At 37.5% G+C, this 27,124-nt stretch overlaps 1 protein-coding gene across 2 annotated transcripts in view; it reads right to left on the bottom strand.

Annotated features, from left to right (window-relative positions):
• Positions 1-27,124, bottom strand: part of TTC17 (tetratricopeptide repeat domain 17) — a 140,737-nt gene that overhangs the window by 7,886 nt on the left and 105,727 nt on the right. Inside the window, exons 22-23 of one of the 2 annotated variants that reach the window (XM_059931413.1) lie at positions 26,326-26,409; positions 23,818-24,237 (exon numbers count right to left, since the gene is read on the bottom strand). In XM_059931413.1, the coding sequence (XP_059787396.1) occupies positions 24,202-24,237; positions 26,326-26,409 (120 nt within the window). In that variant the 3' untranslated portion in view covers positions 23,818-24,201. Of the gene's footprint in view, positions 1-23,817; positions 24,238-26,325; positions 26,410-27,124 lie in introns of those variants that run through there. The other variant, XM_059931412.1, reaches the window with a different exon arrangement.

The following is a 27,124-nucleotide window of genomic DNA, read 5'->3' as shown; positions in this document are numbered from 1 at the left end:
AATCTTTTTGTACTTCAAGGCCAGAGAGATCATCTCCCACAGTTTATTTTAATTTTTAAAGTATTTTTGATACTTGAGTCCTTAATTCACATGGAGTTCATTTTTTGTGTATGATGTGAGGTGAGGACTGACATTAACTAATTGCCCCAGCAAGCTTTCTGAATAGTCCCCCGTCTCCCCCCGTTGATCTTCCACAGCTCTGTGTACACTACAGACTTTCTGGGCTTCCTATTTAGTCCCCCTCATTATTTTTGCTTATTTCTTGAGCAAATGGCATAATGTCTTGTTTTGTAATTTTTCATAAAAGGCAATTCTCACAACCTATTCTTCTTTTCAAGAGTGTTGTCTGTTTTACCCTTCCATATTAATGTAAAGATCTGCTTTCTAAGTGCCATAAAAAACCCTGTTGTTATTTTGATTACAATAGGACTGACTCTATAAATCAAATTGGGGAAAACTGACATGTTTATGGTGTGTGTCTTCTTATCCATGAACATTACATATCTTTCTGTTTATTTAGGTCTTTTAAAATGTCTTTCAATAAAGTTTTATCACTATTTGCACCTAAGTCTCATGACTTTTTTGTTAGATTTAGTACTGGGAACTTTATATTTTTGTAACAAAGTAAATACATGTTAAAAATTATGTTTTCTAATATTTATTGCTGCTGTACAGAAATGCAACTTATTTTTATTTATTGACTTTACAGGCAGCCACATTGATAAAAACATTGTTATTTCTAAATATTTGTCTGTAGATCCTTTTAGGTTTGCTATGTAGATAATCACATCATTTCTGAATAACATTTTTTTTCCTCCTAATACTTATGCCATTACTTTCTTTTTCTTGATTTACTATATTTGTTAGGACTTTTAGTACAATGCTGAAAAGAAGTGGTAGTGGTGGGCATTCTTTTTCCTGATTGCAAAGAATTATTTTAAATATTTCCCCCATTAACAGTTATCTTTGATGAAGATGTTTTGTTGATTCTTCTCATCAGATTAAGGAAATCCTTGTCTATTCTTAATTTGCATTAGCTTTGTATCATGAATGTACTGAATTTTATCAGATGCAATCTATTAAAATGATTTCATAATTTTTCTCCTTTAATTTGGTTGATGAAATTTAAGATTTTCCTAAAGTTAGACTGTTTAGATTGGTATTTCTGGGATAAACCCAACTGGTCAAGGTGCATCTTTTATATATATATATAAAATGTTAACAGACTGAATCCAAAGGCATGCATATATGTTCAGTCTGTTAATATTTTATTATGGTTTTGATACCTATGTTTGTGAGTGAGATGAACCTATAATTTTTCTTTCTCATAAGGTCTTTGTCTAGTTTTGTTTTCAGGGTTACACTAGTCTCTAGGAATTAATTGGGAAGTTGTTCCTTTTTCTATAGTCCAGAAGAACCTGATGGTGTATTTTTCAAAAGTTTGGTAGAATTCACCTGCAAAATTAACAGTTTGTTTTATTCTTGGTGAGATTTTTTTTAAACCTACTGCTTCAAGCTATTTGAGAGTTATAAGACCCACATCAGTTTGGATAAAATAATTTTTTTCTAGAAATTTGTGTTCTTTACCTATTTTCAAATTTATTGGCATAAAATTGTTAACTGTATCCTTATCTCTTTAGTCTGATATAGCTGTAGTTTTGTTTCCACTTTTACCCCAATATTGGTTATTTGTGCTTTCTTTTTTCTTAATTTTGCCAGAGGTTAATTTTATTAGTCATTTCAAAGAAACAATTTTTGGAGTGTTGATCTCCATTCTGTCTTTGTTTTCTACTTCACTGATTTCTGCACCTAATAACAGAACCCAAAAATACACAAATCAAAAACTGATAGAACTAAAATAAGATACAAAAAAATTCAAAATTACAGCTGTAGATTTCAACATACCTCTCAATAACTGATAAAAGTAGACAAAAAAAATCAGTAAATATAAAGAATATATAAAGAGTATTATCAACCAACTTGACTTAAATGACATTTCTAGAACAGTCTAACAACAGCAGAAGATGCATTCTTTTCTGGTGCTTAAGGAACATTTATCAAGACAGATCATATTCTGGGGCATAAAACAAGTCTGAATAAGTTTAAAATAATTCAAATCATACAAAGTATACGGATTTACCACAGTATAATTAAATTAGAAATCAATTAAAGCAAGACATCTGGAAAATACCCAATAGTTAGAAACCACATAACACACTTCTAAATAATTTATGGGTCAAAGAGGAGATTAGAAGGAAAATTATAAACCATTTTAAACGGAATGAAAATAAAAATATGACAAATAAAACTTGTGATATGCAGCTGGCACAGAATTTAGAGGGAACTTTTAGCACTAAACCCCTACATTAGAAAAGCAAGGGATCAAATTAGTAACCTAAAGTTCCATACTGAGAAACTAAAAAAAAACAAACAAAAGACTTGTCAAATTAAATCCTAGGCAAGCAGAATACAGGAGATAACAAAGATAAGAGCAGACATCAATGAAAGAGAAAACAGAAAAACAATAGAGAAAAATCAATAGATCCAAAAACTCATTCTTTGGGAAGCTCAATAAAAACTGATAAACTTTTATTAGTCAATGTGACCGGGGGAAAAAAGAGAAAAGATACAAAGTCCCAAGATAAGAATTAAGAAAGGTACATTACTACAAATCCTACAGATATTAATGGAATGATAAGGGACTATTATGAACAACTTTATGTCAATAAATTCAATGACTTAGATAAACCAGACAAATTAAAGACACAACTAACAAAGCTCACTCAAGAAGACAGACAATTTGAATACTCTCATTAAAGAAATTGAGTTTATAGTTAAAAATCTCTCACAAAGAAAACTCCCTGTTCAGATGGCTTCAATGGTGAATTTTCTATCAAACATTTAAGGAAGATATAATACCAATCCTCTACAATCTTTTCCAGAAAAATAAGGGTAGGGAACACTTTCCAACTCATTACACACAGTCATTATCATCCTGATACCAAAACTAGACAAAATATTACAAGAAAATCACAGACTAATATACTTATGAATATAAATTCAGACAGACTGAATGGCTTATCAACAGTAGAGAAAGGTGTGTGTGCTGGTTTGTCAATTTCTCTCATTAAATCAATCATTTTCTGCTTTATATATTTTGAGGTTATTTTTGTTGCTTATGTATAAGGTTAGAAGCAGTATATATTGTTTTTCTGGTGAATTAAAGCTTTTATCATTATGTGGTCATTCTCTCTGACCCTAATAATTTTTTCTGCTTTGAAATACATATTTCCAGGTAATTAATATAACTATAGCTACTTCCTTTTGATAGTATATTTCTTTTTGATTAGTATTTTCCCATTAACATTTCTATTATGCTTTCGGTATGACTCTTAAAAACATGTAGCTCCTTTAAAAAATTTCCAATTTGACATTATTGTGACTGTTATATTACAGATTTTTTTAAAGACTGTTTATCATATTTCTTGGTTTCTTTTTATCCGGATTCTTGAATGCTTTTTTTCCTTTTTTTGCCATTTCTTGGATTGATTTTTTTTTTTGGTCCTCCTGTTCTTACTTCATTATTTTACCCTCAGAGGTTTGGGAGTTGCACATTTCTTTTAAAGGTTACCCTTAAATTTCTACTTAATATTTAACTTAACAAAGTCCAAGTAATATATTAACTCACTCCTCCTGAACACTAAAAGGGCCTTTGAATACCTTAACTCTGATCATCCCACTCTCAAATATACATTTCTCCAGTATTTCAGTTTAGCCACTTCCGAGACTGAACCAGAAAGAAATAGAAAATATAAACAGACCAATCACAAGCACTGAAATTAAGACTGTGATTAAAACTCTTCCAACAAACAAAAGCCTAGGACCAGATGGCTTCACAGGCAAATTCTATCAAACACTTAGAGAAGAGCTAACAACTATCCTTCTCAAACTCTTCCAAAATATAGCAGAGGGAGGAACACTCCCCAACTCATTCTACGAGGCCACCATCACCCTGATACCAAAACCAGACAAAGATGTCACAAAGAAAGAAAACTACAGGCCAATATCACTGATGAACATAGATGCAAAAATCCTCAATAAAATACTAGCAAACAGAATCCAGCAGCACATTAAAAGGATCATACACCATGATCAAGTGGGGTTTATCCCAGGAATGCAAGGATTCTTCAATATACGCAAATCAATCAATGTGATACACCATATTAACAAACTGAAGAATAGAAACCATATGATCATCTCAATAGATGCAGAAAAAGCTTTTGACAAAATTCAACACCCCTTTATGATAAAAACCCTCCAGAAAGTAGGCATAGAGGGAACTTACCTCAACATAATAAAGGCCATATATGACAAACCCACAGCCAACATTGTTCTCAATGGTGAAAAACGGAAACCATTTCCTCTAAGATCAGGAACAAGACAAGGTTGTCCACTCTCACCACTATTATTCAACACAGTTTTGGAAGTTTTAGCCACAGCAATGAGAGAAGAAAAAGAAATAAAAGGAATCCAAATCGGAAAAGAAGTAAAAGTGTCACTGTTTGCAGATGACATGATACTATACATAGAGAATCCTAAAGATGCTACCAGAAAGCTACCAGAGCTAATCAATGAATTTGGTAAAGTAGCAGGATACAAAATTAATGCAGAGAAATCTCTTGCATTCCTATACACTAATGATGAAAAATCTGAAAGAGAAATTAAGGAAACACTCCCATTTACCATTGCAACAAAAAGAATAAAATACCTAGGAATAAACCTACCTAAGGGGACAAAAGACTTGTATGCAGAAAACTACAAGACACTGATGAAAGAAATTAAAGATGATACCAACAGATGGCGAGCTATACCATGTTCTTGGATTGGAAGAATCAACATTGTGAAAATGACTATACTACCCAAAGCAATCTACAGATTCAATGCAATCCCTATCAAACTATCAATGGCATTTTTCCCAGAACTAGAACAAAAAATTTCACCATTTGTAAGGAAACACAAAAGACCCCGAATAGCCAAAGCAATCTTGAGAAAGAAAAACAGAGCTGGAGGAATCAGGCTCCCGGACTTCAGACTATACTACAAAGCTACAGTAATCAAGAGAGTATGGTACTGGCACAAAAACAGAAATACAGATCAATGGAACAGGATAGAAAGCCCAGAGATAAACCCACACACATATGGTCACCTTATATTTGATAAAGGAGGCAAGAATATACAATGGAGAAAAGACAGTCTCTTCAATAAGTGGTTCTGGGAAAACCAGACAGCTACATGTAAAAAAGTGAAATTAGAACACTTCTTAACACCATACACAAAAATAAACTCAAAATGGATTAAAGACCTAAATGTAAGGCCAGACACTAGAGGAAAACATAGGCAGAACACTCTATGACGTACATCACAGCAAGATCTTTTTTGACCCACCTCCTAGAGAAATGGAAATAAAAACAAAAATAAACAAATGGGACCTAATGAAGCTTAAAAGCTTTTGCACAGCGAAGGAAACCATAAACAAGACAAAAAGACAACCCTCAGAATGGGAGAAAATATTTGCAAATGAAGTAACTGACAAAGGATTAATCTCCAAAGTTTACAAGCAGCTCATGCAGCTCAATATCAAAAAGACAAACAACCCAATCCAAAAATGGGCAGAAGACCTAAATAGACATTTCTCCAAAGAAGATGTAAAGATTGACAAGAAACACATGAAAGGATGCTCAACATCACTAATCATTAGAGAAATGCAAATCAAAACTACAATGACGTATCATCTCACACCAGTCAGAATGGCCATCATCAAAAAATCTACAAACAATAATGCTGGAGAGGGTGTGGAGAAAAGAGAACCCTCTTGCACTGTTGGTGGGAATGTAAATTGATACAGCCACTATGGAGAACAGTATGGAGGTTCCTTAAAAAGCTAAAAATAGAACTATCATACGACCCAGCAATCCCACTACTGGGCATATACCCTGAGAAAACCATAATTCAAAAAGAGTCATGTACCACAATGTTCACTGCAGCTCTATTTACAACAGCCAGGACATGGAAGCAACCTAAGTGTCCATCGACAGATGAATGGATAAAGAAGATGTGGCACATACATACAATGGAATATTACTCAGGCATAAAAGGAAACGAAATTGAGTTATTTGTAGTGAGGTGGATGGACCTAGAGTCTGTCATACAGAGTGAAGTAAGTCAGAAAGAGAAAAACAAATACCGTCTGCTAACACATATATATGGAATCCAAAAAAAAAAAAAAGGTTCTGAAGAACCTAGGGGCAGGGCAGGAATAAAGACACAGACATATAGAATGGACTTGAGGACATGGGCGGGGGAAGGGTAAGCTGGGACGAAGTGAGAAGAGTGTCATGGACATATATACACTACCAAATGTAAAATAGATAGCTAGTGGGAAGCAGCTGCATAGCACAGGGAGATCAGCTCGGTGCTTTGTGACCACCTCGGGGGGGGGGGGGATAGGGAGGGTGGGAGGGAGATGCAAGAGGGAAGAGATATGGGAATATATGTATAGCTGATTCACTTTGTTATAAAGCAGACACACCATTCTAAAGCAATTACACTCCAATAAAGATGTTAAAAAAAATAAAAAATTAACAATAAATAAATAAAAAATTAAAACACCCACAAATTGTTTTCTACAGACAGTGTTTGTTTGGGTTTGTATACCTGTATAATTTTATTTGCTTAGTAAATCTTCCTTTGTCTCAGACAATCCTTCTCTAGCTATCATATAGAAAAGTTCCTTTAGGGTGGGGCTCTTGGTAAACTTTTTCCAGTTCTTTATCTTTAAGTGCCTTTATTCTTCCCTCCTTGTAGGGTGCACAATTCTAGCGGGCCCAGTATCCTTCCAAAACTGTCATCTGGCTTAGATAGCTGCTATGAGAAACAGGCTGTCATTTGAGTCATCTCTTCTCTATAGGTAATCTGTCCTTTCTGTCCCCATGAGGGCAGAGATCTAGGTCTAAATTTTTCTTCACTGATTTATGCCAAGCACCTGAAAAGTATCTGGCACAATACTTTGCTACGTATTTGTTGAATGAATCAATAAATGAATGAATGGGTGCTGTCATATTTCTTAAGCTATTTTCTCTCAGATGCAAATCCAAAATTCTATAATCTGCTTTGTGATACTGTGGCTGGAACTCTGCAAACCACATTTCTCCTTTGCTAGCTGGCTTCTTGTTAGGTTCTGCAAACATATGTGCTAGGGGATTGGAAGGTAAGAGGGAAAGGGACTTTTTCTGCCAGTTTGCATGCTGCTCCTGTCACTGTCATTCTGGCAACAGCACTTTGTGGTCAGCACTCTGGTCTCCAGCTTCTTCCAGCACTCCCAGACCCAGCAGCCAGCCCATGCTCCCTCCTCAGAAGCAGGAAGTCTAGCTCGTTCAGAGCTCTCTCTCGTGGACTCTAGATTTTGAAAATCTCAAATGCTTACCTTCTCGTTCCCTACAATTAGTATCTCTGGTTTACCTAAGTGTTTCCTTTTTTCTTTTTCAGCCCTCCACCACAATGTACTGTCATGCCTCAGAGATACTGCAGGTTCAGTTACAGACTACCACAATAAAGGGAATATTGCAATAAAGTGAGTCACACGAACTTTTTGGTTTCCCAGTGCATATAAAAGTTATGTTTACACTATACTGTAGTCTGTCAAGTGTGCAATAGCATTATGTCTATAAAACAATGTACATATCTTAATTAAAAATACTTTCTTGCTAAAAAATGCTAACAATCACCTGAGTCTTGAGTGGCAGTAGTAACGTCAAAGATCACTGGCTACAGAATCACCATAACACAAATAATAATAATGAAAAAGTTCGAAATATTGTGAGAATTACCAAAATGTGACACAAAGAGACGAAGTGAGCAAATGCTGCTGGAAAAATGGCACCAATAGACTTGCTCAAGACAGGGTTGCTGCAAACCTTCAATTTGCAAAATATGCAGCATCTGCCAAGCGCAATAAAGCGAAGCACAATAAAACAAGGTAAGCCTGTAATCGATTCTGTAAATTCAATGTGCTCTTCTGAAATACCTAATGTTGTTTTTGTTTTCCTGACAGTACCCTAACTGAAACAGATGCTTTTAAGATATCTTTGTCTTTGTTATAATGTATCTTGGCATGGATTTCTTTCTATTTACCCAGCTTGGGATACATGGTACTTCCTGAATCTGTTGATTCCTTTACCTCCTTGTCTCTATAATACTCCAGGTAATTTTTTACACAAAGCTTGCAATTCACTTATTATTTAACTGTGTCTGAATCTATCTAACTCATCCATGGGGTATTTGACTTAATTACTTAAACAAATATATTTTTAGTTTAAGATGTATCAATTAAAAAAATTTACCTATTCATTTTCTATGTCATTTCTTTGCTCACTTTTGTGATTACATCTCTTAGGTACTTTATAATGAAAAATTTCAAATACATATACAAATAAAGGGAACAGTATAATGAACTCCATGTGTTCATCACCTAGATTCAACATTTATCAACAACTCATGGCCAATCCTATTTCATCTAAACCCTCATCCATGCTAATCTGAAGCAAATTCCAGACTTTATAAAATTTCACCAGTAAGTTTTTCAGTGTTACCTCTAAAAGATACAACCTCATGTTTAAAAGATAAACTTGAAAAAATTTGGCCTAAAATATTGAAAATTATTCTTTAATACCATCAAGTATTCATCTGGTGTGCCTATTTCCCCCAACTGTCTTATAAAACTTTGCTTTGCTTTTACAGTTTTAATCATAATCTAAATAAAGTTCATACATTGCAAATGGCTAATGTATTCCTTCAGTCTCTTTTGATCTCTGGAGTCCACCACCTAATTTTTAAAATTTATTTCTGTACAAGAAATATAGGGTATTTATCCTGTAGTTCCACACTGACTGGACTCTGCTTATTGCATCCTCATGGAACCATCTGACATGTTCCTTTGTCCCCTGTATTTCCCGTAAGTTGGTAGTTAGAGGCTTGACTGGATTCAGGATTGACTTTTTTGGGGAGGAGTGGGAGCAAAACTATTTCATAGGTGGTAGTGTGAACTTCCAAGAGTACATACATACTGTCTCTCTATTTGTGATGTTAGCAGCCAGTGGTAATCACTGCCATAAATTAATTAGGGGCTGCAATGATCATTCCTAGTTTACTAGTTGGAATACTCCTATAAAGAGACTTTTCTCATCAATTATTTATTTATCCTAAAGTACTGTTCATTTAGAAAGGAAGGATACATGTTTATTACCATCTTCTTGTTTCCTAGAAGGATTTAGAAGGTCATTTTTAAAAATTGTAGTATAGAGGTCAACCCTTCAACCCTTTACTCCGTGGTAAACTGCACAAAGGTTTTGGCAAGGATATATAAGATCAAGATCCATTCCATATGGGAACAGTCAAGGAAGGACACTCGAATTAAATAAATAAATCAAGCCTAAAGTCTGGAAAGGAGGCAGAGTCAAGATGGCGGACTAGGAGGATGAGGGACTTGCATCTCCGCACAACTAGGGCACCTACCAGGCACCGGTGGGGGACCACGGACACCTAAAGGGACGGGTGGAGCCCCCAGTGACCGGGTAGAAAGTGGGGTGTGGGGGAGGGAGGGGGGAGGAGAAGTGGAGGTGGGACAGGACTGGCGCCCCTGAGGGGCGGCTGGGGGAGGGGAAGGGATCCTACACCCGAAAGGGGAAACTGGGGGACCACTGGGAGGACAGAGAATCAGAAGGGAGAGTGGCCAGGTTTCCCCTGCCCACTTGGGCCCCCGGGAGCCTGCTGAGATCCAGGTCTGATCTTCTGCCCACCTAGGCCCCCTCCAGCCACGCAGGTCCTGAGGGAGTGGGAGGGAGGGAAGGGGGAGCAAAAGTAAAGGCTGGATCTATGGGACTGGCACCCCTGGGGGGCGGCTGGGGGAGGGGAGGAGTTCCTACACCCAGTGGGACCTACCCACGGTTAGGGGTCCAGCAGTGATGGGGGAGACCCTGGGGGAGACCATGGGGGAAGAGGGGAGCACAGAGGAATGGAAGGGAATGTGGCCAGCACTTTCCCTGTCCACTTAGGCACCGGAGAGCCTGTTGGGCTCTGGGGCCTGATCCTCTGCCCCTGGAGCCTCCCTCCTGCCACGCAGAGCCCAAGCCCCACCCCTACACCCAGGGCCCTACCACTATACTGGGAGACCCCCTCCAACCGCGCTGGGCCTAAACCCCACCCATACACCCTCACCCAGGGACTTACCGGCAAACTCTGGAACTCCATACTCCAGAGGCCCCCCTTTGGACGTGCTGCCTCTCTGCTTCTGGGCAGGTCCTAAGCAGAGGCTCCGCCCCATGCTTGTATGTCGCCCCCCCCCCCCCCACACACACTTAGGGCCTGCCCCCAAGGCCTTTTCTGCCTGCGAGGGTCCTGAACCAGGTGCGGGTCCTGAACCAGGCCCTGCCCCACACTCAAACATCACCTGCACCCCTCCCCTGCATAGGTCCCGCCCCACCCTAAACCCAGCCCCTGCCTAAGTTCCACCTCTGCCTAAACTCTGGCCACCATAGACAAGGCTTTTCTTTTTTCCTCTTGGGGTTCTGTTTTACCTTGTTGTTGATTCATTTATATTTTTATTTTTCCTAATATATTTTCTATCTTTCTAATTTTATTTTGTTTTTTATTCTTTGTTATTGTACTGCTCCTTTTTTTCTTTTTTTGCCTCACTACCCGGCTTGTGGGATCTTGGTTCCCAGACTGGAGGTCGGGCCCGAGCTCCCATAGTGGGAGCTCTGACTCCAAACTGCTGGACTAACAGAGAACCTCAGACCCCAGGGAATATTAATTGAAGTGAGGCCTCCCGGAGGTCCTCGGCACCAGGACCAGGCTCAATCCAACTGCTTGCAAACTCCAGTGCTGGACGCCTCAGGACAAACAACCAGTAAGACAGGAATACAGCACCACCGATCAAAAAAAAAGAAACAACAAAATAATATGTTACAGATGAATGAGTAAGGTAAAAACCTAGAAGACCAAATAAATGAAGATGAAATAGTCAATCTACCTGAAAAAGAATTCAGAGTAATGACAGTAAAGATGATCCAAAATTTTGAAAACAGAATGGAGAAAATACAAGAAACATTTAACAAGGACCGAGAAGAACTAAAGAGCAAACAAACAGTGATGAACAACACAACTGAAATTAAAAACAGTCTTGAAGGAATCAATAGAATAACTGAGGCAGAAGAACGGATAAGTGACCTGGAAGATAAAATGGTGGAAATAACTGCAAGGGAGCAGAATAAAGAAAAAAGAATGAAAAGAATTGAGGACAGTCTCAGAGACCTCTGGGACAATATTAAATGCACCAACATTCAAATTATAGGGGTCCGAGAAGAAGAAAAGAAAAAGAAAGGGTCTGAGAAAATATTTGAAGAGATTATAGTCAAAAACTTCCCTAACATGTGAAAGGAAATAGTCAATCAAGTCCAGAAAGCACAGACAGTCCCATACAGGATAAACCCAAAGAGAAATATGCCGAGACACATATTAATCAAACTATCAAAAATTACATACAAAGAAAAAATATTAAAAGCAGCAAGGGAAAAGCAACAAATAATATAAAAGGGAATTCCCATAAGGCAAACAGCTGATCTTTCAGCAGAAACTCTGCAAGCCAGAAGGGAGTGGCAGGACAAATTTAAAATGATGTAAGGAGGAAAAAAAAAAAAAAAATGATGTAAGGGAAAAAGCTACAATCAAGATTACTCTACCCTGCAAGGATATCATTCAGATTCGATGGAGAAATCAAAAGCTTTACAGACAAGCAAAAGCTATGAGAATTCAGCACCACCAGACCAGCTTTACAACAAATGCTAAAGGAACTTCTCTAAGTGGGAAACACAAGAGAAGAAAAAGACCCATAAAAACAAACTGAAATCAATTAAGAAAATGGTAATAGGAACATACATATCAATAATCACCTTGAAGGTAAATGGATTAAATGCTCCAACCAAAAGACAAAGACTGGCTGAATGGATACAAAAACAAGACCCTTATATATGCTGTCTATAAGAAACCCACTTCAGACCTAGGGACACATACAGAATGAAAGTGAGGGGATGGAAATAGATATTCCATGCAAATGGAAATCACAAGAAAGCTGGAGGAGCAATTCTCATATTAGATAAAATAGACTTTAAAATAAAGACAGTTACAAGAGAAAAGGAAGGACACTACATAATGATCAAGGGATCAATCCAAGAAGAAAACATAACAATCATAAATATTTATGCACCCAACATAGGAGCACCTCAATACATAAGGCAAATGCTAACAGCTATGAAAGGAGAAATCGACAGTAACACAATAATAGTGGGGGACTTTAACACCCCACTTACACCAATAGATAATCCAGACAGAAAATAAATAAGGAAACAAAAGCTTTAAATGACACAATAGACCAAATTGGCTTAATTGATATTTTTAGGACATTCCACCCCAAAGTGGAAGAATACACTTTCTTCTCAAGTGCACACGGAACGTTCTCCAGAACAGATCACATCTTGGGTCACAAACCAAGCCTTGGAGGACTTCCCTGGTGGCACAGTGGTTAAGAATCTGCCTGCCAATTCAGGGGACACGGGTTCCAGACCTGGTCCGGGAAGATCCCACATGCTGCGGAGCAACTAAGCCCATGCACCACAACTACTGAGCCTGCGCTCTAGAGCCCGAGATCCACAACTACTGAGTCTGTGTGCCACAATTACTGAAGCCCACGTGCCTAGAGACCCGTGGTCTGCAACAACAGAAGCCACTGCAGTGAGAAGCCCGCGCACCGCAACAAAGAGTAGCCCCCGCTCGCTGCAACTAGAGAAAGCCCGTGCGCAGCAACGAAGACCCAACGCAGCCAAAAATAAATATAAATAAAATAATAAATGTATATAAAAAAATAAAAAAACAAATCAAGCCTTGGAAAATTTAAGAAAACTGAAATCATATCAACCATCTTCTGACCACAACGCTATGAGATTAGAAATCAATTACAGGAAAAAAACAGTAAAAAACACAAACACATGGAGGCTAAACAGTGCACTGCTAAATAACCAAGAGATCACTGAAGAAATCAAAGAGGAAATAAAAAAATACCTAGAATCAAATGACAACGAAAACACCAGGATCCAAAACCTGTGGGATGCAGCAAATCAGTTCTAAGAGGGAAGTTTACAGCAATACAATCTTACCTCAAGAAACAAGACAAATCTCAAATAAACAACCTAACCTTACAGTTAAAGAAACTAGAAAAAGAACAAAGAAAACCCAAAGTTAGCAGAAGGAAAGAAATCATAAAGAGCAGAGCAGAAATAAATGAAATAGAAACAAAGAAAGATGTTAAAAAAAAAAAATCTTCCAAAAAACAAAAGTCCAGGACCAGATGGCTTCACAGGCGAATTCTATCAAACATTTAGAGAAGAGTTAACATCTATCCTTCTTAAACTCTTCCAAAAAATTGGAGAGGGAGGAACACTCCCAAACTTGTTCTACGAGGCCACCATCACCCTGACACTAAACCAGACAAAGATATCACAAAAAAAGAAAACTACAGACCAATATCACTGATGAACATAGATGCAAAAATCCTCAACAAAATACTAGCAAAGGGAATCCAACAACACATTAAAAGGATCATACACCATGATCAAGTGGGATTTATCCCAGGGATGCAAGGATTCTTCAATATACATAAAACAATCAGTGTGATACACCACATTAACAAACTGAAGAATAAAAAACATATGATCATCTCAATAGATGCAGAAAAAGCTTTTGACAAAATTCAACACCCATTTATGATAAAAACTCTCCAGAAAGTGGGCACAGAGGGAAACTACCTCAACATAATAAAAGCCATATATGACAAACCCACAGGAAACACCACTCTCAATGGTGAAAAACTGAAAGCATTTCCTCTAAGATCAGGAACAAGACAAGGATGTCCACTCTCGTCACTATTATTCAACACAGTATTGGAAGTACTAGCCACATCAACCAGAGAAGAAAAAGAAATAAAAGGAATACAAATTGGGAAAGAAGAAGTAAAACTGTCACTCTTTGCAGATGACATGATAGTATACATAGAGAATCCTAAAGATGCCACCAGACAACTACTGGAACTAATCAATGAATTTGGTAAGGTTGCAGGATACAAAATTAATGCACAGAAATCTCTTGCATTCCTATACACTAACAACGAAAGATCAGGAGAAATTAAGGAAACAATCCCATTTACCATCGCAACAAAAAGAATAAAACACCTAGGAATAAACCTAGCTAAAGAGGCAAAAGAACTGTACTCAGAAAATTATAAAACACTGATGAAATAAATCAAAGATAACATAAACAGATGGAGAGATATACCATGCTCCTGGATTAGAAGAATCAATATTGTGAAAATGACTATATTACCCAAAGCAATCTACAGGTTCAATGCAATCCCTATCTAATTACCAATGGCATTTTTCACAGAACTAGAACAAGAAATTTTACAATTTGTATGGAGACAGAAAAGACCCCAAATAGCCAAAGCAATCTTAGGAAATGAAAACGGAGCTGGAGGAATCATGCTCCCTGACCTCAGACTATACTACAAAGCTACAGTAATGAAGGCAGTATGGTACTGGCACAAAAACAGAAATATAGATCAATGGAACAGGATAGAAAGCCCAGAGATAAACCCACGCACATATGGTAACCTTATCTTTGACAAAGGAGGCAAAAATATACAACGGAGAAAAGACAGTCTCTTCAATAAGTGGTGCTGGGAAAACTGGACAGCTACATGTAAAAGAATGAAATTAGAACACACCCTACCACCATATATAAAAATGAACTCAAAATGGATTAAAGATCTAAATGTAAGGCCAGACACTATAAAACTCTTAGAGGAAAACATAGGCAGAACACTCTAAGGCATACATCACAGCAAGATCCTTTTTGACCCACCTCCTAGAGTAAGGGAAATAAAAACAAAAATAAACAAATGGGACCTAATGAAACTTAAAAGCTTTTGCACAACAAAGGAAACCATAAATAAGATGAAAAGACAACCCTCAGAATGGGAGAAAATATTTGCAAACAAAGCAAATGACAAAGGATTAATCTCCAAGATATACAAGCAGCTCATGCAGCTCAATACCACAAAAACAAACAACTCAATCCAAAAATGGGCAGAAGACCTAAATAGACATTTCTCCAAAGAAGATATACAGATGGCCAACAAATACATGAAAAGATGCTCAACATCACTAATCATTAGAGAAATGCAAATCAAGACTACAATGAGGTATCATCTCACACCAGTCAGAATGGCCATCATCAAAAAATCTACAAACAATAATGCTGGAGAGGGTGTGGAGAAAAGAGAACCCTCTTGCACTGTTGGTGGGAATGTAAATTGATACAGCCACTATGGAGAACAGTATGGAGGTTCCTTAAAAAACTAAAAATATAATTATCATACAACCCAGCAATCCCACTACTGGGCATATACCCTGAGAAAACCATAATTCAAAAAGAGTCATGTACCACAATGTTCACTGCAGCTCTATTTACAACAGCCAGGACATGGAAGCAACCTAAGTGTCCATTGACAGATGAATGGATAAAGAAGATGTGGCACATATACACAATGGAATATTACTCAGCCATAAAACGGAACGAAATTGAGTTATGTGTAGTGAGGTGGATGGACCTAGAGTCTGTCATACAGAGTGAAGTAAGTCAGAAAGAGAAAAACAAATACCGTCTGCTAACACATATATATGGAATCTAAAAAAAAAAAAAGGTTCTGAAGAACCTAGGGGCAGGGCAGGAATAAAGACACAGACATATAGAATGGACTTGAGGACATGGGCGGGGGAAGGGTAAGCTGGGACGAAGTGAGAAGAGTGTCATGGACATATATACACTACCAAATGTAAAATAGATAGCTAGTGGGAAGCAGCCGCATAGCACAGAGAGATCAGCTCGGTGCTTTGTGACCACCTAGAGGGGTGGGATGGGGAGGGTGGGAGGGAGGGAGATGCAAGAGGGAAGAGAAATGGGAACATATTGTATATGTATAACTGATTCACTTTGTTATAAAGCAGAAGCTAACAAAAAAAAAAAAAAAAAAAAAAAAGAACAGGATGTCATGTACCCACAGATTCCCATTTACAGTGGAGAGAAGATTGAAATTTGGGTTTATTAAAAGTGGGTTCCTGGAAAGACAAAAAAAAAAAAAAAAAAAAATAGCATTGTATTTGGAGTTTCAAAACCTGGATTGGATTCCTGGTCCTCCTACATACAAGCTAAATGATGCTGGGGAAGTAATTAAACTTTTCTCATATATGAAATTGGGACATAACCATACCTAATTTGTTGTATCATGTGACTGCTGTGTCTAAAAGCACTTTATTAATTGTGAAAGTTTATGTAATCTAAGTAATTACTTTTATTCTGTGAGACCCAAAATTGAAAAAAAAAATAATCGTGTCCTATAGGATGATGAAGATGGTGGGGGTAGATTTCTACTGGTCTTCCTTGGAGGTCAAGTTGTTTTTGCTCAGTGAGACACCATAGCAACCTGACTATGCTTTCTTATCTACTGTTATATTTCCAACACTTGGCATCTAGTATGTGCTCAATAAATGTAGGATGAATGAAAAAAAAAAAAAAGAACTGTTTTTGCTATGCTCTACAGATTTTGAAAGTTGTTTTTTTGTTTTCATTTGTCTCAAGGTATTTTGTGATTTCCTCTTTGACTTTTTCATTGATGCATTGGTTTTTAAGTATCGTGTTGTTTAGTCTCCACGTATTTGTGTTTTTCCCATTTTTCTTTTGTAACTGATCTCTAGTTTCATACTGTTGTGGTCGGAAAAGATGCTTGATGTAATTTCTATCCTTTTAAATTTACTGGGAGTTGTTTTGTGGCCTAGCATGTGATCTACCTGAAAAGAATGTGTATTCTGCTGTTTTTGGATGGAACGTCCTGTAGATATCTATTAGGGCCAAGTGGTTTAACATGTCATTTAAGGCCACTGTTTCCTTATTGATTTTCTGTCTGGATGATTTTGTCCACTGATGTAAGTGGGGTATTAAAGTCCCCTACTATTACTGTATTATTGTCAACCTTTAGGTCTTTTAATATTTGCTTTATATATTTAAGTGCTCCTGTATTAGGTGCATATGTTTATTAATGCTATATCCTCTTCTTGTGTTGATCCTTTTATCATTATATAATGCCTTTCTTTGTCTTTTATTATAGACTTTGTTTTAAAGTGGAAAACAGTATCTAAAGACCACAATCTGGGTACTAAGGGTGCCTACTAATACTGGGCTAGTCATAGATTCTAGTCTTTTCAGTAAAATAAAGCTAGGAGATGTGTAAATATATCAATAAAATATTTCAAGAATTCTTACTAATACTTCCAATTCAAGATTAGAGACGTTTACTTATCATCATTCTCACATCTCTATGTCCTTTCACCCATACTCAAAATTCCAGTTTTCAACATCACCAACAAAATTACTCATTTATTTTGCAATACATACACCTACAATCTCAAAAGAATAACATCAATATTATTGATACAACAGTATTACCGAAAACAGTATAAGGTTTTCTTTTGTACTTAGGGTAAATTCCATTAGGGATGTACAGCCAAATAACTGTGTTTTAAAGTCACTTGGAATTCTTCTTCTTGATGTGGTTGTACTACCAATGGAATACAAAGTTAGGCTCATTTAATTTTACTTTTAATTAGGAATTCTCTTATTTAAAAATTCTTTTTAATTATGCAAAATATTTATTTGGTTCCAAAGTCAAAAAACAACAACAACAAAAAACGAATGTAGATTCAAGGAAATCTAGCTTCATTCCGTGTCTTTTCTATCCTATTTCTGTCTTCCTTCTATGGGACACCATTTAAATTTTTTTTTCAAATTTAGTCTTTCATTTTAAAATATCTTTCTATTTCTCTCTACATATATTCCACCCCCCCCCCCACAAGTTGCTATTTTAAAAAGAGATAAATAGTAACCTAAGACATAATTTTTTTCTACTGTTCTTTTTTTCACTTGCTATATCCTGGAGATTACTCCATATAAGTTTATAGAGATGGTCCTCATTCATTTTGACAGCTTCAGAAGTCTCCATTGTGTGGATGTTCACACACAATGAGCAGCCACATGGGACTTTTTATTCAATCAACCCCCTACTACTGGGCATTTGGATTGTTTTAGTTTACTATTACAAATCAGGCTATAATCAACAGCCTTATTCACAGGTATTTTTGTCAGGTAATTTTTTTTGCCATTGTATTTTTAGGAAAGATTCCTAAAAGCAGGATTGCTGGCTGGATGGGTAAAAGAATGTATAATTTTGCTAGATATTGTCAATTTTCTCTCCATAGAGGTTATTCCATTTTATATTTCTACCAGCAGTGTATGACACTGCCAGTTTTCCCATGGTCTCACCAAGGGTATCCTATCAAACTTCTGAATTTTTGCCAATGATATGGGCAGGAAATATCTCAGTGTAATTTTGTTCTTTTCTTAGCTTTTTGAGGTAGAAGCACAGATCACTAAGTTTCAGTCATTTTTTTTAAAACTAACATATCCATTTAGGGCTATAAACTTCCCTCAAGCATTGCTTTAGTTGCATCCCATAAGTTTTGATATGCCAAATCTTTATTGTCATTCATTTCAAAATATTTTCTAATTTTGCTTTCTTCACTGAACCCTGAGTCATTCAGAGGTGTAGTATAATCTCACCAAAATCATTGGGAATTTTCTATCCTTTTTTTTTTTTCTGATTTTTTTTCCAGGTTAATTCCACCATGGTCAGAAAGTAAACTCTAAATTGCTTCAGTGGTTTAATATTTAATTGAGGTTTAATTTATGATTCAGCTTATGATCAATATGGTAAATGTTCCATATGCATTTTAAAAATAAGAATATCATTACAGTTGAATGTGGCATTATATAAATATCAATTATGTCAAGTTTATTAGTAAGATCTTCTATATGTTAATTTTTTGTCTGCTTAGTTCTATCACCTATTAAGAGGTATGTTAAAGTCTATTTTGGTTGTGGATTCACCTATTTCTCCTTTTACATGTCAATGTTTAATGCTTGTCTATATAATGTGAAACTATGTTATTGGTTCCATATAGATTTACAATTTTCAATATCCTGGTGGACTGACCACTTTATCATTATGAATTGTCTTTATCTGTAGTAATGCTTCCTGCCTTAAATTCCACATTGTCTGATACTAGTATAGTTACACCAGCTTCTTTTTATTAATGTTTGTATGATGTATCTTTTTTCCATCTGTTTAATTTTGACTGTTTTGTATCTTACATTAAGATGTGTTACTTTAAACAGCACATAATTGGGTTCAAGATTTTAACCTAGTCTGATAATGTTAGCACTCTAATTGGGGTATCTAGTCCTTTTATATTTATTGTGATTACTGATATATTGGGTTTATCACTATCATCTTACTATTTGTATTCTATTTCACCCACCTGTTTTATAATCCTTTGTCTTCCTTGCCTCCTTTATGAATTAATCAAATGTTTATTATTCCATTTTCCCTTAATTATACTTTCTTTAACTGTTCTTTTAGTGATTAGCCTAAAAGTATAACATGCATCTTTGAATTATTACAGACAAAAAATATAAATTACTTTAATTTTATTACTTTCCTGAAATGTTAAAGCCTAACACTTTGTCTATGTGTATTCCTGGGAAATTAATCTCATGTTAACTTTTCAGCCATGTTGCCCTGGAAACATAATAAAGGTAGAATGTCACCCACGTTACTAGGCAACACTGTTTATGGTAAAGATGACCTGACTGTAAACTGCCAGTGGACTGTGATGATCTGGTAGAAAGCCACAACTTTGAGCTTTCCCCAGTGTGACGTTTCTTGTCCCTTGTTGGAATTCTTGGGCTCTAGGCCCATAGGACTGTTAAAGAGGCACTGGTTCTTACATGGAACTTGAGACTTCCAGGCCAGGGTGGTTCCCACGCTCATCCACGTGGTCTTGATCCCTTATCCCTGAGCTGTCAATTTGGGGGTTGGAGCAGAGAACAGTCCCCAAGACTGCTGCCAGAGAGCTATGGGGACTCCTGGAGAAATACATGAAAAGCTGCCCTGCTGGCCTGCTGTATGTCGTGTTCTATATTCTCCTGAGTGAAGGCAAGACAGGTGCCCTACTGAGGTGTGAAGTATGAAATATCTATCGAGCTGGTCTTAAAACCACAAACAGTGGGCACTGCAGAGCGGCAGCAGCAATGAAACAGACTTTCATATCCCTGGTTCAATATGGCCAAGGCACCAGGACACAAAGGGAATGGAGAGGAAGATGCTGATAAGACTGAAGCCTCAGTGGGGGCCAACTTTCCCAGAGTCTGATGGCAGAAGCTTGACATTGTGTGACACGGGATAAATCTTCCCCTTGTAGGAATGGATGAAAGCTGGAGACAAACTTATGCTGAGAGAAAATGCCCCACTGTCCATGAAATGGAGCTGACCAGAAACCTAGTTGCAAATGGGCTGACTAGCAAGAATGATATTGCTTTGGGGTAGTTGATGCATTTGAGCCAAAGTAGGCATTGATGCCTGACAGGGGGCGGGGAGGAGACAAGCACATGAGCTTAAGACTCCATGTTTGTAACTAGGTCTGGATCAGAAAAGGAGGTGGAGCAGCTTGGCTCTGACCCAAGTTGGGGTGGCTGTAGATCTAACCAGCACAAAGTAGTGCCCACAAGCCACCACCTGAAGACCTGGGGAGACAAAAACGGGAGAACTATTTCTGCACTAGCCCACAAGGTCAAACAGGACAACGTGGCAACCTGGCATACAAACTGTCTGCGGGGACAATGGTGGCAGCATGGTGTGCATCTGGGGCCAGAGGTGAGACCTCTGCAGAGGCTACCACGTGTGGAGAGTAACCTCAGCTGCAACCTGGGCAGCTTTCTGAGGGTTCTGATAGTACATAATGATTTAACCCTAAAATGGAGTCTGACCAATGTCACCTGCCGACGCTTAGTGATAATCATGGTAATGCAAACTAAAAACTCCCTAAAGAGACAACTACAGATGGGCTTTTCAAGAAATAATAAAGGATAATGACTGAGTATTTTAAAAGTTGAAGCAGAGAGGATATGGAGATCCTTGTTCTTTTCTGAAAGGTAAATGGGCAAGGGGTGCTTTTGCTTTGTTATCACTGCCCTTTTCTAAGTGTGGTCCTCAGATCAGCAGCATCACTCAGTATCAGCTGTGAACTTATTAGAAATGTAAATTCTCAAGCCCGGCCCTAGACCTACTAAATCAGCAAGTCCTGTCATAGAAGCCTAGCAATCTGTTTTAACAAGTCCTCCAGCTGACTGTGGTGTACCCTAAAGTCTGAGAACTACTGTACTAAAGTTAATAACTCAAGGTCATGGAGGTCAGTCTGTGAGCCTACAATGGAAACTGATGTTGGATTACCTTCTAGCCCTATTTCCCTGAAGACCTAATAAAGGGGGAATGTTAGCTGTCACCAGGCAAGACAGTTACAGTAAAAATGGCCTTGGTTGGTAAACTGTATCTGGACTGGTAAGACTGGGAAAAAACTATAAACACCAGGTAGAAAGCTTGGAGCCTCTAAGTGCCACGGTTCTTGTAGCTAGCCGTGTCTCTTTCTAGCACTCTATGCCCATGTGGCTATTACAAAAGATACTGGTTCTCATATGGAACTTGGAGCATCTAAGCCAGGGTACTTCCCACATTTAATCATTTGATTTGTTCCCTAGCATGTGAATAGTCACTTGGCAGGAAAGAAGGGTGGGCAGAGAATGGTCCCTGGCCTAAATGAGTGCTCATTCTGGAGGTATATGCCTGATGCTGCTGTGGTGTCCTAGCCCCTTATCCTTCTGGGTGAAGCCCACGCTAAATGAGGCCAATTACATGAGTGTGAAATGTCTAACTGGACCTGAGAACATCTACAGTGATCAGTGCAATTCCTTTCTGCCTTTTGTATTGCTGTTGTCATGAACTGTAACCTCAGAAGACACTACTTATTATTTTGTATCATCATACTCATTTCCACATACTCTAATATTTTCTCTTTCTGTTGCTCTTTGCTCTTTCCTGTATTTCTGAGTTTCTACCTGGAATAGTTTTCCTTCTGCCTGAAAAAAATCCCTTTAGTGATTTTTAATGCAAGTCTGTTGGTAACATATATCTTTCAGTTTCTTGCGGTCTAAAACCTTTATCTAAACTTCATTAAAAAAAAATCAAGGTATAATTTAAATACAGAGAAATGCTCAGACCTTAGGTATAACATTCCGTTTTGACTATTGCTTAAAGACACAGAAAACTTCCAACACTCCAGAAAGTCCTTTCAAGTTGCTTCCCAGTCAACCGCTTCCCCCCACAAAGCAATCACTCTTCTGATTTCTATCATCATAGGTTAGTTTTGCCTGTTCTAGAATTTCATATAGTTGGGATCATACACTATACACTTTTTTTGTGTCCAACGACTTTTATTAGCATAATATTTTTGAGATTCATCAATATGGATATAGGGTCTTTCTTGCAGAATAGTATCCAGTGTATAAATATAACACTGTTTATCGCTTCTTCTACTGATGGGCATCTTACTGTTTCCAGATTTTTGGCTGTTACGAATAAATCTGCTGTGAACAATTTTTAACAAGTATTTTGTGGACATAGTTTTCATGTCTCTTTGATAAATACCTAGCAGTAAAATTACTGAGTCATATATGCTTAACTCTTTAATAGACTACCAGACTGTCTTCCAAAATGACTGTACCATTTTATACTCTCACCAGCAATGTATCAGAGTTCTGGTTGCTCCATATCATCTTGAACATTTGTATCATCAATCTTTTTCATTTTAGCCCTTCTAACTCTCATAATGTTTCTTGCTTCAAAGTTTTTTTTTTTAATAAGAGTGTAGCTATATCTGCTTTTTTTATTGTTTGCATGGTATATTATTTTCCAGCTTTGTACTTTCAACCCTTCTGTATCCTAATATTTGAAGAGTTTCTCTTATAAGCAGCATATAGTTGGATTTAAAAAAATCCATTCTATACAAAATGCTTAAATTATAAATCTTTTTTGTAGTTAACTACTGATATACTTTATTTACTATTTTACTATTTCTGTTCTATTTTTTTGTGACTTTACCTTTCTCGATTTTCTTTGGATTAATCAAATGTTTCACATGACTCCATTTTCCTTCCACTGAATTATATTTTAAAACCGTTTTTAGTAGTTAGCCTAGAGCTTAAAACATACATTCTTACTTATTACAGTCCAATGCAAATTATTTCTTTTACTACTTGGCTGATACCAATTAAACCTTAGAACTTTTAAACTCCATTTATTTCCCTCCCATCATTTATGTTACTGTTGCCATGAATTTTAGTTATATATAAAGGTGAAGCTCCTCAGGGCAGTACAGTTATCATTTTGTACAATTACTCTTCATTTATATTTTCTTTCCAGTGTTCTTCTTTCCCTCTGGCATGTCCATATTTCTATCTGGGATCATTTTTCTGAAGAACTCCCTTTAATTTTTATTTCAGTGCAGGTCTATTGACGCCGAAGTCTCTGAATTTTTATTGGTTTAAACACATCTTTATTTCACCTTAATTTTTGAACAGTATTTTTGCTGGTATAGAATTTTAGGCTTGCAGTTTTCTTCTTTAGTACTTTAAAGATGTCATTACACTGGCTTCCAGTTTCCATCATTTCCATTGAGAAGCTGTCAGCTTTATTGTTGCTCCTTTTAAAGGCACTGCGGTGGATAAAAGATCGGCCATAGTCTTTGCACTGCCAGCAGGTGGAGGATATTTCCCCTGCCCTGGGACTTTGCTTTGACAGACAGAAGGGGTGAAAGTGGTGCTGTTCCACCTCTGTGCATGGACTCTAAGCTTCTGCTTTCACCCTCTTGGAGCCCCGAGCCACCAGGTAAAAAGGTCCAGTTTCTCTGCTAGAGAGACTACTTGGAGAGAGACGGTATCCAACTGTGTCCCAGCTATTCCAATCACTCCAGCCTTCTTTGGCGGCCAGCCCAAGTTGGGTCTCCACATGTCTATAGTTGCATGAATGATTCCAAGTCAGATCAGAAGAAGGTCCAGCTCAGGTTGTAGAATCTTGAGCAAATAATAGTTTTGTTTTAAGCCAGTAAATCCTGGCATGATTTATTAGGCAAAAAGATAACTGAAAATAGTATTTGGCATCAAGAATGGTGTGTGGCCCCAACAGAAACTTAAAGCCTGTGACATAAGTCTGGGGAACGGGTTGAGGACACTTGCCGAAGGAGCAGCAACGAGACCATTAATGAAGGTTGGAAGAGCACTGGGGATACTGCTACTGGAGCCTGGAGAAGCGGCATTATTATCTACTGGCAAAACAAATAGTGAGGCTGTATCTCGGAATATAGGAAAATACCTAACAAAGCTGTGGATCTGGCTAGGAAGACCTCTAGGAAGAGCGCTGAAAGTGACAAATGGTTTTTTAAAAATCACCTATAATTTTTTTAGGTATTAAAAGAGAGAGGAGACCTAAACAAGGAACTGTGCAGTTTTCAAGCAGAATTTAGAGAAAATGCTTCCAACCTGGGACTTGCAGGGTTAGAAAATGAAACTTTCTCAATTGCCAGCTTCTCTAGTCAGCACAAGGTTTTGACAAAAAGTCAAATCCATGTGCTACCAGTAAAACTATGGCCTCAGGATTAAGATCAAATCAAAAGTACGGCAGTAAGACACTTTGTTACTACCACCTCAGAAAGATCTGGGTCTAGATTTAAGCCTCACAGACTCTCCGTTAGACCAAAGGTATCTAAGAATCTTACGGGTATTGTCCTGGACTCATGTTCAAAGGAGACAGGGGCCTTCTTGAAGAGATCTGTGGGTGTGGTTTTTGTCTGATGGGATGGCTTAAAATTTGAAAGTCCACAAAGTTTTTCTAAGAAATCGTGCCAGGGATAGAGACAGGCAGCAGGCTGAGTAAGCTATTCAGCTACAAATACAGGACACTCCTAAGGAAAAGGAAAGACAGCTCAGAGAAGAGTTGAAAGCTGAGCAACAGATTAGGAAACCAACCCCAGGGAACCAAAACAGGTCCTATTCAAGGAATATATCCCTGGGCTTCCCTGGTGGCACACTGGTTAAGAATCTGCCTGCAAATGCAGGGGACACAGGTTCGAGCTCTGGTCTGGGAAGATCCCACATGCTGCAGAGCAACTAAGCCTGTGCGCCACAACTACTGAGCCTGCGCTCTAGAGCCCGCGAGTCACAACTACTGAAGCCCGCATGTCTAGAGCCCATGCTCCGCAACAAGAGAAGCCACTGCAATGAGACGCCCGCGCACTGCAACAAAGAGTAGCCCCCACTCGCCGCAACTAGAGAAAACCTCTCACAGCAACGAAGACCCAATGCAGCAAAAAATCAATCAATCAATCAATCAATTAATTAATTAATTAAAAAGGAATATATCCTACCCTGGAATTGGGGGAAACAGTGACATATGGCCAGATGAATTTCAGAATTCCCATGGAATAGTGATTGCTGAGTGCTTTCCACTTCCTCTCTTTTAAACTGATGTGATTATCCTATCCCTACCTACTAGAAGTTGAGTTGACCCTTTTAATCACTATTTTATGTTACCTCTTCAATATCATTATAATAATAAAGTGGAGAGATTCTTAACCATGAAATAATTAAATTAAAATTTAAAAACTTCCTCTTTATACAAATATCACACAGAGGCAGATGAACAGTCTTAGAGACTCTTAATTATATTTTCTGTAGGCTGTATGAAAATATAGTTGTGCAAATATTTTTCATGACTTCAAAGAAAAAAGATATTTCAAGATGTGATTCCCACCCACCATCCAAAATACCAAATATTCTTTATCACCAAAAAAGGAACACCTGACTTATTTCCCATACCCAGATTCCATAGTTCACAGTAGCACCACCTGAATATATCCAAGCTGGACTAAAAAAGAGAAAACGACCATGTAAAGTTTAAGCACAGAAGGTAAACAAAGCAGCAAAAAAGAATACTAACCAACTGATGGAAAAAGTAATGGAAAAGTGATTGAAACATTTCATGTCATCCCTTCAGTACCAAGTATTAACTAACTAACAGAAGAGGTTAGAGCCATATAGTGGCAAATAATCTGGAAAAGTTAGAAAGTGGGCAATAGTTTAGAGTTTTCCTACAGAGTGACTTACCTTTTCCAAAACTTTGGCAATTCGGGTGCCAATTTGTTCAAGTGACTGTTGTGGATATTGGTCTTTGCCAAGATTTTGCAATACCTGGTATAGGGAGGAAGATGGTAGATTAGAGGAGTGAAAATGAGGTGAGGTCTGGTGACACTGCTGATGCTGAGTTGGGCACTGTACCACAGGTGCAGACTGCTTCTCTGGGGTACCTGCTGTGGTCCTGTTGGTAAAGCATTTTGTGGAAGATACACTGAAGGCCATTTTACCATCCCCTCAGCTTTCTCTCACTTAACAAAAATTATGGACATGTAAAACACATTCATTATAGTATTATAGAATATAGAGTAAATAAAGAAAATAAAAAGCACTTGTAATCCTGTCACCCAGACACAACCACTGTTGATATCTCTTATGTATCTTTCAGATATTTTTCTATGTACACATATATTATTTCTCTCACAGACTGTATACTATGGGATCACACTGTAAACTATCACCTACATTTTCACATAATGTATTCTAAAAATTTCTTCATGCCAATACATATATTTCTACTACCTCTTTCTTAATGGCTCTTATTGTATACTATCTCACATCTATACCAAAACTTATTTAACAAATCCTCTACTTATTTAACATGCCTCTACTGTGGCATGTTTTCCAATTATTCTTCTAGGTATATGCTGGGTCTGTCCTCTTTCCCTTCCTTCTTAAGAATGTCAATAGGAGGATTAACTGTCCCAAATATTTCTCACAAAGAGCCTCTGTCTGATGGCAAGCAGAATGCTACCCACCTCAAGGAATAAAT

Source organism: Balaenoptera ricei, chromosome 8 (assembly GCF_028023285.1).
Source record: "Balaenoptera ricei isolate mBalRic1 chromosome 8, mBalRic1.hap2, whole genome shotgun sequence".
Classification (NCBI taxonomy): domain Eukaryota; kingdom Metazoa; phylum Chordata; class Mammalia; order Artiodactyla; family Balaenopteridae; genus Balaenoptera; species Balaenoptera ricei.
This window is presented reverse-complemented; position numbering and strand designations above follow the sequence as displayed.